General features: G+C 50.2%; 1 protein-coding gene across 2 annotated transcripts; it reads right to left on the reverse strand.

Moving 5' to 3' along the window:
- Window positions 1–8,287: 8,287 nt before the first annotated feature.
- Window positions 8,288–10,991, reverse strand: LOC100837734 (cytochrome P450 709B2). Of its 2 annotated transcripts, none has more exons than XM_024462794.1 (5): window positions 10,693–10,991; window positions 10,363–10,586; window positions 10,041–10,285; window positions 9,244–9,592; window positions 8,288–9,042 (listed from the first exon to the last, which is right to left on the reverse strand). In XM_024462794.1, exons 1-5 carry the CDS (start codon window positions 10,964–10,966, stop codon window positions 8,590–8,592), a joined length of 1,545 nt encoding a protein of 514 aa, XP_024318562.1. In that variant the 5' UTR covers window positions 10,967–10,991; the 3' UTR covers window positions 8,288–8,589. The 2 variants fall into 2 exon arrangements, with proteins under 2 accessions (XP_024318562.1, XP_003578542.1); XM_003578494.4 differs by having other exon boundaries at window positions 10,041–10,294.
- Between the last annotated feature and the right edge of the window lie 2,985 nt (window positions 10,992–13,976).

Here is a 13,976-nt window from a genome sequence, read left to right on the forward strand (position 1 = left end):
ACCATCGAGTCCAGGGCTCCCTGGAGCTCGGCGCGCCGAGCCTCCAGCCGCCGGTAAAGCTCCTCCTCGGGGACGACCGGTGTGTCGGCATTCTCCAGAGCTTCCTGGGCAAGGTGCGCCTCCTCCCGCAGCCGGGAGAGCTCTTGTCGCTCCTTCTCCACGACTTTCCGCAGCTCGCCAAGCTGGCTCTTGGCGATTGCGTGATGCTCCCTCACCTTGTTGAAGGAGGTGACGAAGGCTAGTTGCTGGTCCTTGACGGCGTCCAGGAACCGGTGCCCTCGCTCAAAGACGCTCGGATCCTAGGTGATGGCATTCCAAGCCATCCCGGCAAGGGTGCCGAGGTCGGTGTTGAAGGAGGCAGCGGATGATGACGAAGCCCCCGCCACTACCGTGTAGCTGGGCGGGGGGTCGTCCGCTTGCGGCGGAGCGTCCGGTCGCTCCTCCCCGGCAACCTCCCCCTCACCCGTGCCCGGGGACTGCGGGGCTGGTGAGGTTGCCGCGCCGCCGGCAGGGGCCGCCCCCTGTTGAGCGGAAGATGGATCCGCGCCAGCAGCGTCCTCGGCCGCTGGCGTGTCGCCAGATGCCGTCCCGGTGGAGGCGGTGACCACCGCAGCCGCCGTGGCCGGCGCGGCAGGGCTTGGCGCGGGAGCCGCTTCCGGCTCCTCCGCCATCCCCGTGACCTCGACGTCAGAGTCGAGGTCAAGCACAGTAGCACCCGCTCCCGGTGCAGGTGCGCTCGGGCCTGCAGCAGCGAGAAGTGTGAGAAGTGGGAAGCTAAAGAGGTTGCCCGGAGACGGACAAGGGGACTCAGAATGGTTACCTTGCAGCACCGTTGGGCTTGCGGGGGGGGGGGGGGGCTCCACCTCCTCCTCCGTCCCGGCATGGGTCTCCAAGAGGCTTGCCGCGGGCGAAGTACCACCTACGGAAAGAGAAGTTACAGTTGTGTGATTAACTGGCAATCGAAAGTGCAGCAAAGAAGACAAGAAGGAGCCGTACCTGTTGCCGGCGCCACCTCCGTTGGGGTTGGGCCGCCGGCAGGTGCGATGGCGGCGCTACGGGCCCCAGTGACGGCGGGGTCGGTAGCGCTGCCGGCGTCCGCGCGCGCCTTCTTGCTCGGCGCGGCAGGTGGGGAGTCGTCCCTCCCCCTCTTGCTGGCGCTCGCCGGTGGATCGACCCTCGGGGGGTTGCGCCGGAGCACAAAGCCCCGGAAGACCCCCCGAGCGGGCAGGGCCGTGGGTGCCCGTGGGGTTGCCGTTGCCCGGGGCGGCGCGGGAACCGGCGACGAGGCCGCCGCGACGTCGGGGGCTGCCCCCGGTGTGGCTGCCGCAGCGGCCCCGGCACCTGCTGCTGAGGTAGTTGCCGCCGGGTCGCGGGCGGTCGCTGCCGGGGTGGTCAACGTCGGGGCTCCGGCAACTGCCACGGGTATGGTCACCGCCGAAGTACTGGCAGACGCCCCTAATGCGGCTGCTGCCGCAGAGCTGGGAGCCGCCGTTGGGGCAGATGCTGCCGCAGCCTCCGTGACAGTAGCGGCGGCCGCTGCGTACGCCCTTGATCTTCGCACGATCAGAGGCGCGTCGTCGCTGTCCTCCTCATTGTCGTCCATAGGAACGACTGCCTGGGACGCAGCAGGCTAGCCCGCCTCGTCGTCCAAAGACTGAAGGGAGGGCCAGCTAATCTCCGACTCGCCCCCGCTCTCCTCAAGCACCTGCTTCCCGCGAGGTACCGGCATGGGAGCGCGCGGGGTCCGAGTGGGGGTATCATCCATTAACCCCCACTCGTTGTAGGGTGGGAAGGAGGCGACGATGTTGTTGAGCCCCGCAGCGCCGGCATGGAGGGAGATGACCCCCGGCGGGAACCCCGTAGCGGGAAGGTCCTCGCCGGAGATCCCCTTCACCCACACCTGGAGGGATTCTAGATCCACGCTTTCGCGATGGAGGCGCGTCCTGTCCCCGGCACCGTGTACATCCACGCGGGCCGGGAGCGCAGTTGGAGCGGCGCGACGCGTCGGGTGATGAAGGTGCGCGCCACGTCGACGTCGGTGAGCCCCGCCAGCCGCAAAGCCTTGATCTTCTCCACGATGGGGAGGAGATCGGCGTCGCGGTGGTACCGGTCCCGCCAGCCAGTGTGGGGTTGCGGCAACTCAGTGGGCGGGAGGATGAACTCCTCAGGGTCTTCTACACGGACCCAGCACCAATCACCCCGCCACTCCTTCTCGATCTTCTTCTCGACCAGACGATGAACTCGGACTTCATCCGGTCACGGGCGCGGAACACCACCCCTAACGACATCGTGTTTCGCGTTGTCGATCCGGGGGTAGAAGTAATGCCGAAACAGCGCCACCGACGGCATCACCCCGACGAATGCTTCGCAGAGGAATTGGAAGATGGCAAGAAGGTAGAGTGACGTGGGGTGAAGCTGCGCCACCCACAGCTGGTACGACTCTATTAGCGCGTGGAGGAACAGCGAGAACGGCGGCACCAGTCCGGTGAGGATGAAGCGCCCGAACACCCGGAAGTCGTTTTCCTGGTGGTCGGCGTCCGCGGGGAGGATCCGGGTCTCCCCGTGCTCGTTGAATCCGGAGGTAATAGCGTGCCGGATCTTGGCCAGCACCTCGCTGTTGTAGCCAGGCCGTTAGAAGGCGAGCGAGGCCCGCATCGCCCGCTTCTTCTGGTCTTTGTCGGCGGCGGCCTTGGCGGCCGCCTCGCTTTTGCTGGCCGCCACTTTCCTTGGGGCCTTCCCCTCTTTTCCCTTCCTGGTGGTGGGGGGCGCCATGGGGAACGGAGGCAGAAGTTAGCAAGAGCTCTTGGGCGCAAGATGCGAAGAAAGATGGCAGACGAAGGCTGGGGAGCAAAGTGTTTTCCCCTCGATGCAGCAGTAAAAACTTTATAACACTTTGCCGTTTGGTAATGGCCGGTTCCGCACCCTACGGGTGCGCTGGGATAATTGCTAATCAAGGGGATAATGGGAAGAGTGGCCTTAACTTCCCTATTTAAGGGGGAGGTTACGGCGGAAATCACGCACCCACTACTCCGTTCGTAACGGCGGGGTATGGGGGACGGCGAAGAGACGCGGGCCCAAGGCAAGTTGGGACCCACGCATCGGTTGGGGCGTAGCCCGGCAACCGACCAGGGAAGGATTCGCCCGGGAACGGGTGTTGCCGGCCCACGCCCGGGGGCTACTGTCGCACCAGTGGCACCCGGGGTACCACCTTTGCACGACGCGTGGGTCGCATCGTTAAGTTCCCGGGAGGGTCTTGTTGGGAATATGCCCTAGAGGCAATCATGTATGATGTAATTCCCAATGTATTCATAAATATTATTAAGTTGTCCTTGTTTGAACATCTGATATGTATCATTGAATATGTGATTTGATTGTGGAACTATGTATTCATGTTGTTCATACTAAATTGTCCTTAGTCATTGAGGTTGTGCTGGACACATAACCTAGACTAATGTGAAAGTTGGCTGATGACTCGGTTCCACTTGTCATGGGCATGGTGATGTCATTCCAGCTTACACGGACTCGGCTAAAGAGTTTAGCGAGTCGGACTGACCCATATTGAGATGCAACGAGTAGGTCGTCATTTGCATGTCTCAATCAATGTAATCCTTAGACCTGAGGTTATCGCACAATCCGAGTTGTGGATCACCAACTTAGGTTCTGTCAAACGTTGTTCCGTAACAGGGCAGTTATAAAGGCAGAGTTTAGGTTGACTGAGAATCAAGCTGTGTGATGTGGATAACCAAGATGGGATTTTGCCCCTCCGACTGGAGAGATATTCTCTGGGCCCTCTCGAGTGATATGATTCGGGAAGCATGGCCATGCGCGACTTGGTTAACTGTTAACCGGGTCGATCGACTAAGAGTTAGTCGGATGAATCATATATCACAGATCGAGAAGAGAGTTGAACTATTAAAGGGATGACGATTAATCGCCTATAGTTTGACAAGGTATATCGTGAGGCAAAAGGGACTAAGACGTATGTCACATTGGAAGGTACGTCGTCATGACTCGATGGTACTTGGGAGTCGGCACGTTCTGCTAGGAGCCGCTACCGATTGATCGATTGTGAGTCGGACTCCAATCGTGTCCAAGTCGCCATGAGCCTGTGGGGTCACACACTTAAGAGCGGGAGCAAGTATTTGGTCGGGTTGGACCCGAACTGGAATTGGGCTGACAATGCGAGTTGGACTCGCAGGGTGGATGGGCCACAAGGCTTGGAGCCCACTTCCACTCGATATATAAGCAGGGGCGTGGGATGCCTAAGGGGCACGGTTTTTCCACTCTCATGCGTTGAGAACCCTAGCCCGATTCAGTTCAACCGTCGCACCGGACCTAGCAGTCCGCCGCCGGAGCTCCTCCTCGCACGTGTGGATACCGGCAGAGGTGCTGTACGTTCAGCACTTCGACGATCGCGGGATTGGATCGGCTGGATCGGATCGAGGGACTGCACTGCATCAAGGCGCCGCATCGATAATCCGCAACTGCGCGTCTAGTGGTAATCCTCGTGGCCTTCTACCTCGGCTAGATCTTGTGAGTTCACGTAGGAAAAGTTTTTGTTTATCTCTACGCGCCCCTTCAGGTCTCACCCCGGGCGGCAACGTATAGGCTGCCCGGCAAGCTACCAGCCCGGAAGGGCTAGCGGGGCATCGGGGAATATGCCCGCCTGGGCACCTCTCGGGAAGACACTTGACGGGAGGAGGTGTTCCCGGGCGCAGGTTCCCGCCGTGAGGGCGGGGCCGAGCGAGCAGAGCAGCGACGCCACGTGGGCGCGTGCCAGGCGCCCAGTGCGCAGTTCCGCCAGGGCAAGGAGTGAGGCGCACGGCGCATTTAATGAGCCGACATGAGGAGCGTTACCCGTCTAGTCAGGCGAACAGTGGCTGTCCAGTCCTATTTGTTAGGCTCTAGATCCCTAGCAGCGGGGTTGGCGCTCATGCATGCATGCCAACGCACCGAGGAGGAGCTGCATAAGCTCCTTGCTCACCACTTGTAAACCATGCACCGTGGCACCTGTGATATCCCCTTGGCTATAAAAGGAGGACCTCCGTCAACGGTCAAAGGGTTGGTTTTTTGGATTAGGGTTCAGGTTCGCTTTTCACAGGGGTTCCTGGTTGGGTTTTTCTTCATTAGCTCGTTGGTTCGTTTACAGAGCCAACTCATGGCAGTAGCCTGAAGTAGAAAGGAACACTTAGCCAAAAAGAGACCACCCGAGGGCTCCCCTTGGCAACCTGTAAGCAGCTGATTTTACAATAATACAAGCTCAGACAATCAGGACGTAGGGTTTTACACCGCAAGGTGGCCCGAACCTGGGTAAAAAGTGTGTGCATGCGTTCTTGGTAGGCTCTTGCGCCTCGCATTGGTCCTGCCGGCGACCGCCGGAGCGATCCCCGTAGCCCGCTGCCGAACCTAAAAAGGGGGTGCCCGCGCATCCCCGGTGTCGGAGCCCCATGCGACGACAACCAACAATTTTGGAAAGTCGTAAAACTTGATTTAATCCATCTCTTTGGAGATTTTTATAAAGGACAGGCAGATCTGTTTAGACTTAATTTTGCTGTACTAACTCTAATTCTTAAGGAGGCTGATGCTACTTCTCTTAAAAAATTCAGACCCATTGCACTCACTAATTGCAGTTTTAAAATCTTTGCAAAAGCTTGTACCAATAGACTAAGAACATGTGCTGACAGACTGATTTCAACAAACCAAACTGCCTTCATTCGAGGGAGATTCATTCTTGAAAGTGTTGTTTCTGCCCATGAAATTATTCATGAGCTGCACAAGAAAAAGGAGTCAGGGGTTATTTTAAAACTAGACTATGAAAAAGCATATGATAGAGTTGACTGGACGTTTCTGGAGACCATGCTTGAACAAAGAGGCTTTAGCCTGAAGTGGAGAAACAAGATTAAGAGTTTAATCCATAAAGGATCCATTGGGGTCAGGATAAATGATGTTGAGAGTCATTACTTTGAAACTGGGAAAGGATTAAGGCAGGGAGACCCTCTATCTCCCCTTCTCTTTAACCTAGTGGTTGATGTCTTCACTAGAATGCTCAGTAGAGAAGCTAAACAAAATCTTATCTCTAGCCTATGGATGGCTTCAGGCCTGGGGAGGAGGGGTGATCAGTCTGCAGTATGCAGATGGTACCTTGCTCTTTCTGGATAACAATATTGAACAAGCTCAGAACCTAAAGTGGATCCTTTCTGTTTTTGAACAGCTCTCTGGGATGAGAATCAACTTCAACAAAAGTGATCTTATTCCCATTGGGCTGGAGGAAAATGAGCCAGGTAGAATGGCCCAAATCTTTGGCTGCAAGTTGGGCCAGCTTCCCATTAAGTATTTGGGTGTGCTTCTACACCATAGTAAACTGAAAAAAAGAGGATCTACAACCTGTAATTGATAAAGTAATTAAGAGAATTGCTGGATGAAGAGGTAGACTTTTGTCATATGGAGGGATACTTGTGCTCATTCGAGCTTGCCTTGCTAGTATCCCAATTTATCTGCTCTCTGTTATCAAATTCCCTTCTTGGGTTTTACAAGCAATTAATTCACAAATGGCCCATTGTTTATGGGATAATTATGAAGGACATAAAAAATACCACCTAGCCAATTGGGAACTAGTGTCACTTCACAAAGATTATGGTGGTTTGGGGATTCCCAATCTTAGAGACTTGAACTTGGCTTTGATGGCTTCCTGGATTAAGAGGTACCAATTAGATGGGCATAAGCTCTCGAAATAAATACTACCTCCATTTCATAAAGAATGGCACGCACGCATTTCAAGATTTTACTTTGACCAATAATTAGACTAATGATTTGAGATTTATGTGTTGCAAAAATTATATCATTGGATTCGTATTTCAAAAACCTTTCTAACGATATAAATTTGTAACATATTATCTACATACAATTGGTCTAATCGTTGGTCAAAGTTCGACCTCGAAAAGCGTGGACGCCATTCTTTGTGAAAAGGAGGGAGTAATAGATTTTAAATATGATAATGTTCAGCCCAATATTTTGGCTTCCTCCCCCAACAACCCTTCTCCTTTCTGGAAGGGTGTGTTGAGAGCTTGTCAGGCTGCAAAACTAGGGTACTACTGGGTTGTGGGGGATGGCAGATCTGTCAAGTTTTGGTAGGACCAATGGTTTGGTAACTCCAACCTTGCCTCCAAATTCTGGGATCTGTACTTCATTTGTAATGAACAACATGTAACCATTGCTGAGGTTTGGGATGGGGTTGAATTGAAACTTCCGTTTAGAAGAGGTTTCAATGATAGGCTGATGCAGAGATGGTCTGAGCTGGTCTCTGTTGTGCAAGCAACTGTCCTAAATACTGAGCATGATCAATTGATCTGGGGCTTGCATAGGGATCTATCAGGTGCAATCCTTGTATTATGTCATTAATTTTCGAGGGGTTTCCCCTGTCTATATTCCTGCTCTTTGGAAACTGGATATCATCCCTAGAGTCTATTTCTTTTTGTGGTTACTATCTCATAATAAGCTGCTCACTAGAGACAATCTTAGCAAACGACAACATTTAAATGACACTTCATGTCTGCTCTGCTGTGAACCTGAATCTATGAACCACCTCTTTTTTTCTTGTGACATAATTAAACTGATGTGGCAAGATACCTCTGTTATGCTCAATATACCTGCGGCTCTCTGTTATGAGGACATTGCCAAAATGTGGGTCAACAATAATAAACTTGTTGTTGCAAACATGGTCACTTCTGCTTTCATGTGGACGGTTTGGAAATTTCGGAATGACATTCATTTTGATCGAATCTTGTGGTCTGGTCTACAGGTTTTGTGGCACAGGCTGTTCAGGCTGCTTGTGAGATGGAAGCTGCTCTGTCCCAAAACTTGGTCCCTCTCCTGGAGATTTTCTTGACACTTCTGGACTGCAAGGTGAGGGAAGCTCCCCAGATCCGGGTGTGCTGAAGAAGAGGAAAACTGATGTGGCAGGGCCATCGACGCCAATCCCTGCAGGCCCTCGAAGGATGTTGATTTCTTGGTCATCTTTGTACTCTTTCTTTCATGGGTTGTGGCGCGAGTTGATCTGGTGGCGTGATAAGGAACAGTGTTCATTTGCTTGCCTGTTTCGGGCAGTTTACTTTTCTGTGCTTACATCGTATCAGACACTATTTCGTTTTCAATGAAAATGGAACTGGGCGGCGGCCTTTGCCTCTAAAAAAGAGTAGGAGTTTTGTGCTACAAGCCTTACGAGTTGTGCCTAACTGAAACCCTAGCCCTAATAGTATTAGTTTTGTGAAAACTACTCAAAGATGTTAAATATGTTTGAGACTCAAGCTTAATCATTCACTGATAGATACAACTTATACAAATTACAACCTTGATAGAGATGCAATCCAGATGGCACGCGATGGTTGAATAAGCCAACATCTAACCCCACGCACACCGACATCAAACTTGGGGTTTAATCCATGGAGATAGTACGTGCAACTACATCCATTGACCATCCAAGCTATACTTTATTCTTTTACAAAAAAAAAAAGCTATACTTTATTCTCGGGCTAGGTTTATTCACTATTGTGTGCTTCCCACACCCGCATCACAAATTCACGTAGTACAACATCACATGCCATTTTCTGGCCCATCCAGCTGCAGTCTCCTCACGACGAGAGGGAGCCCGTGCCTAGGCACCAGCGTGATGAAGTTCTTCGGCATGTGCACATAGCGGGGAGAGAGGGAGAAGGAGAACCTTGTGAGGATCTTCGCCATCACGGTCTGCACCTGCACCATTGCGTAGTTCTTTCCAACGCAAGCCCGTGGGCCGTGTGAGAAGGCCAGCATCGCATAAGGGTACTTGGCGGCCCTCGAGGCACCTCTTTCGAATCTCATGGGGTTGAACTCGTCGGCGTCGAGGCCCCATACCTCCTTGCTCCGGTGCAGCGTCGCTACCGGAAACGTTATCATGGTTCCTCTTGGCACTTTGATGTTTGCCACCGTTGTGTCGGAGGCGGTCTTCCTCAGCAAGAACGGCACGGGGCTGTAGAGTCTTAGCGTCTCCAGGAGGAACATGTTAAGCTGCATGTTAATACGCGCACAAATTAAGAGAGCCGAGAACTTTCTTGAGTACATTTTATACTATATGAAAAATAAAAATAAAAATATCCCGGACAACTTTTTAGCGTTCAATCTAGCTAGATTCAAACACTATGTATGCATGCATGATCATCTCCTTAATTCAAGTCTTTAAACAAAAAAGAGAGAAAGTTATGCACATACTAGCTTCAGTTTGCCGAGGTCAATGACCTCGTCGTCGTCCCGGCATTCTCTGAGAACCTCTTCCCTGATTTTATCTTGCCATTCTGGGTATCTGCTGAGCAGGAACATCCCCCAAGTGAGGAGATTGGCACTCGTGTCTTGCCCTGCGGCGAAGAACGTCTTGCACTCACCGATTATCTCCTCGGTGCTCAGTGTCTCGGCTTCCGGCCCGCGGCTCTGCAACATCAGCCCGAGCAGGTCGTCTCTATGGACGGCCACCTTGTGCCGTGCCTTTATGAGCTGCGTGAAATTCGTCGTAATCAACTTGTCCAATTTCCATGACCGTATGTTACGGGGAGTCGGCACATATCTATATATACAAGCAAAAATTTAGATTGGTCTAGCCGTACGTGGGTTTTGTATGTCCAAGAACTAACGATGTATTAGGACAGACAATGCGATGTGTAATAACGTAGTACTCACTCCGTCCAATAAAAAATGTCTCGAATTTGTCAAAATTTGAATGTATCTAGACATGACTTAGTGTACTGTCTTGCACTTGTTTAGGTTTCTGTAGGGACAGGTTTTCGTCCCATAGTTAGCATCCGATTGCGGATGCTAGTCAGTGGGTTTCCTGCCCGTAAGTAGGTTAGTGTGCTTACTTTCTATCTTGTTTGTGCTGTATGGTACTATGTATTTCCTTTGCTTGAAGCAAGGGAAAAGGGCGAGGCTCGGGTTAGATCTAGACATGATTTAGTGTATAGATGCATTTAAATTTAGTTAAAATTGAGACATCTTTTGTTGGACTGAGGAAGTACCTAAATCCAGGTATTGGAGGATCTGATAATGCATAAAACGCGAGCTTTTGGAGCTCTTTACCAGCGACAAACGCCTCCCTGACTTCCCTGTAAGTCTTGCCGAATATCACCCGTTCAATGACTTCTACAGTCAACTCTTCGGAGCAACGTGCCATGTCTATCTCGGCTTGGTGTCCGTCGCCCTGCTTTTCTATTTGGGCGCACCATTGTTCAATCTTTTTTTGTGCGCCTTCCGATGCTATAGCCTGCACAGACTATGCAAACACCAAAACGTTTTCACAATTGGAGTCCAACAAAATGAAAGGAAACCAATTAAAGGTACCTTGAGGTTGTCCAGATGGAAAATCGGGTTCACTACTTTGCGATGCCGCTTCCAGTCATCTCCGTTTGCGAATACAACTCCCTTGCCGAATATGATTTCCAAACTTGGATTCAGGTAGTCCTTTGGGAACAAGTCTGTCCTGTCTTCAAGCATTTGCTTGACTAGCTCTATGTCACTAGAACATATTGCCGGTATTGGACCCAACCAGTACAGAAATGTTTTTCCTTGAGTAAGTGCAACCGGTCGGCGGTTTCAGTTGATTTGATTATCAAGAACTTTATGAATCTTAATTTCAGGACGAGCACAAAGACAACATTTATTCATCTTTACCGTAGTCAGAGAACCATTTGTGGAAGAAGGGAATGGCGAGGGGGGTATAGTCGTGGCAGCCAGTGTCCAAAGGCGCCTTTGCTCTGCCAGCGACCATCATGCGTTTGATCTCCAACAAGGATCCGACGACGAGTCTATAAGGTGGGCCTCGTATCCCCTGGCGTTCAAACCAACGGGTGACGGTGTACGGCCTCCACACCAGATGCCATATGGCCCTCGGGATCAGGAAAATAGTGAGGATGGCTGCCACGGTGTTTACCACATTGGCCTCCATTGATGTAATGGCCGATTGTGGGTTATTTCTGCAAGTTCAATGATACGGGGATCATTATATAGGCTAGCTGGGTAGTTGGGTATGTGTCACCGTCTCGGAGGTTACCACAATCGCGATTTATAGCTGGGTAGTTGGGTATGTGTCACCGTCTTTGGAGGTTGCCACAGTATAGCTGATTACATGTTAAATATGTAGGAATCCATGCTTAAGAGACATGTCCTTTCACTCTCTCTCTCTCAAATATGTAACTGTCATTTTTTGGTGTCATCTCTTCCAATAGACACCTTTTGGTGGCATCTCTTGTAATTCTTTATATACAATGATCATCAATAAAGAACACACACTTGAATCATTTGTTTTGTCTGGATCTCCTTTACTCCCAATTCTTAACACGTTATCACACAAGTTGCTCTCCATAGAGATGAATTCGCCTAACAAGAAATAGTAGGATCACGGAAGGCCTATGGACATGGCAGGCGGCGCAGAAGAAATCGATCTGAGATCGATCATGCGTAGATCATGCGCAAACATGCTTTTACAGAGAAGATGGATCATAAGCAACCGATCTCTGAATCAATCAGGCGAAGAAGATATCGAAAGAGATCGATCCGCACACATGATTTTAAAAGAAACGGAAATCGATCCACACGATCGATTCATCTAATCCTTCTGTCAAATTTTTTTCTATGCTATTGATAAATTTCGACGAACTGATTCATCACAGTTTGATTTTATGCATTCCTCATCAAATTCAGAGAAGATAGATCAGGAGCAATCCATCAAACATCACATAGAAGAAAAACGAAGAAATCGATCTGGAATAATCAATCATAGCATGCGGATACATATGTTGTACAGGAAAACAAAATCGATCTACACACTTGGATCGATTCCCCTAATCAGGCCTACCCTTCTGATTGTCTTTCCATACTAGTCCGTAATTGATTGATTTGGTTTTACCCATATACCTGATACAAGCAAACTGTATCAAATCAAGAAGAGAAGAAGATTAAGAAACGAACCAGAAGAACGGAGATATTGGAGGAAGAGAAGAAGCGGCCCTCAGGCATGCGAAGCAATCAAACCAGCGGCACAACGACGATCTCGATCGGTGGCGGCTCAGCAGCGACCTCACGCCTCCCCACGCAACGACTTCCTCCTCCTTTTCTCCTCTGTCGACATGAACGGCGGTGCTTTGCCATCTGCCTCCAGCGTCTCCGGTGACGCCGCGGGAAGCCTTCAGCCCCAATATGGAGACGACGTATTACGGCAACGAACGGCCCTCCAGGCCGCACAACAATACTCCGGTGACGCCGTCCAACTGCCTCTGCCCAAGCGGCGGCACGACGCGCCCTAAGCGGCGCAGCTAAGCGGTGGAGCGGAGGCGGCGCTCGCCCTTCGGCCACAGTCCTTGCCCCTCGCCTCCACCACGATCCGGCGGCGGCAGTGGTTTCGGGGTGAATCCCCAACCGATGGGATGGATGGGGAATTCTTGACAATATTTGATTTAGTCCTCATACTTCATTATAATTCCGCCAACATCCCTTCTTTTGCTGTAGGTCCTCAGGCTTACTAGTTTGCAAACAAGTCCAACTAACAGTATTGTATACACAATACTTATCATGTTTTGGCTATCAAGTTTATTTCTATTTTTATTTACATCTCCATGCATTGTTCTGTTGAGTTTTAAATTTCAGAATACGTATGAATGTAAATGTTTTCATACAACATGAATGTTGGTACAACGACAATATTATATGCTTATAGTAAGCCCAAGATGTTGAAATGCTCAATTGGCTTAAGAAATATTGGATTTTGCAAATTTGAAAGATGATTACCTTAGATTTATATTTGAGATCACAAGGTACTACAGACTTTCAATAACGGTAAAATGCTAAATGGCGTTGAATGTTCCGTGGGAACATACACCTTATTGAAAGCAGCGAATTTCTCGCGTACTACTGAGAGGTCTACATTATGTCAGAAATTGACACAATGACTACATTCAATGTGTAGCGACCGCCCTCGTACAAGGGTTCGATCTCTGTGCTTTAGTGCTAGTCCCTGGATCGACTCACTAGCACACACAGTTTCAAGATGTAATATCATAGAACAAAGGTCTCAATATTACAACGTATCATCCAGAATTTAAAAGGTACTTACAACTCGCATAACCTCACGGGTTAGCTGGAAATAAAACAACTATTTAGCAGCGGAAAGCGAAAGATACAAGGGCACATCAGTACCACGGTGAGAGCATGTTGGAATGTAAGCCCGTAACATCTTACTCGTCGTCGGAGCTTCCTGCATCATTAAACGATGCAACCACTAGGGTCAATACATTGAATGTATTGGCAAGATTCACTAGAAGTTATATCAGAGCGTACCAAGTATATGCATAATGTGGCAAAGTGGGGTTCAAGGCTATTTGCGTGGAAGCAGAGCATAATTTACCCTACTACAAAGGAATGTTATAATAATGTTAACTATTGGACATGGGGTAGACACACCCATGCTCCTATTAACCTAGAGCACATTGAAGTGGATTCATCAAGTGCTCCTACCTTGTTCAAACCATTCATTTTATTTAAGAAATTGGAATGAGTGAGACTTTCCTTACAGCTCCACATCTCGTCGCTCAAAATTGTCCGTTGCTGGGGACACGGCTAAGTACTTAGTTTTGACGCTCTCGAGAGTTTGTACACATTCCCCACAAGAAACCGACGTGTTAATCCCTTGTTGTCCTCATGGTAGAGTAGCAACGGCATCGATTACGAGATTTTCAGAGGTAATTTCCTAAACCACGAGAGAATCACGCTCCCCCTACACGGCTACCTCAGTACAATTCCTCGGGTCTAGGTTCATACAACTTACTCTTGTCTCGCCAGAGCCCATATAGCATTGTGGTTGTACTGGAAGCTACTAAATAGGAAACTAGTCCAGTCTCGGTTACCCCAGGTGGCATTCCACATTTGCAACGTAGGCACTCCCTGAATCCACGGGAGAGACG

The sequence above is a fragment of the Brachypodium distachyon genome, chromosome 4 (assembly GCF_000005505.3).
Source record: "Brachypodium distachyon strain Bd21 chromosome 4, Brachypodium_distachyon_v3.0, whole genome shotgun sequence".
NCBI classification, from domain to species: Eukaryota; Viridiplantae; Streptophyta; class Magnoliopsida; order Poales; family Poaceae; genus Brachypodium; species Brachypodium distachyon.

What these genes read in the sequence shown, in the direction of transcription:
- LOC100837734 (XM_003578494.4), bottom strand. Translation starts at nt 10,966, where the DNA reads ATGGAGGCCAATGTGGTAAACACCGTGGCAGCCATCCTCACTATTTTC. An exon ending in TCCATCTGGACAACCTCAAG is followed by an intron (nt 10,295 to 10,362) that starts GTACCTTTAATT and finishes GTGTTTGCATAG; the next exon opens with TCTGTGCAGGCTATAGCATC. An exon ending in ACCTCGGCAAACTGAAGCTA is followed by an intron (nt 9,043 to 9,243) that starts GTATGTGCATAA and finishes ATTAACATGCAG; the next exon opens with CTTAACATGTTCCTCCTGGA.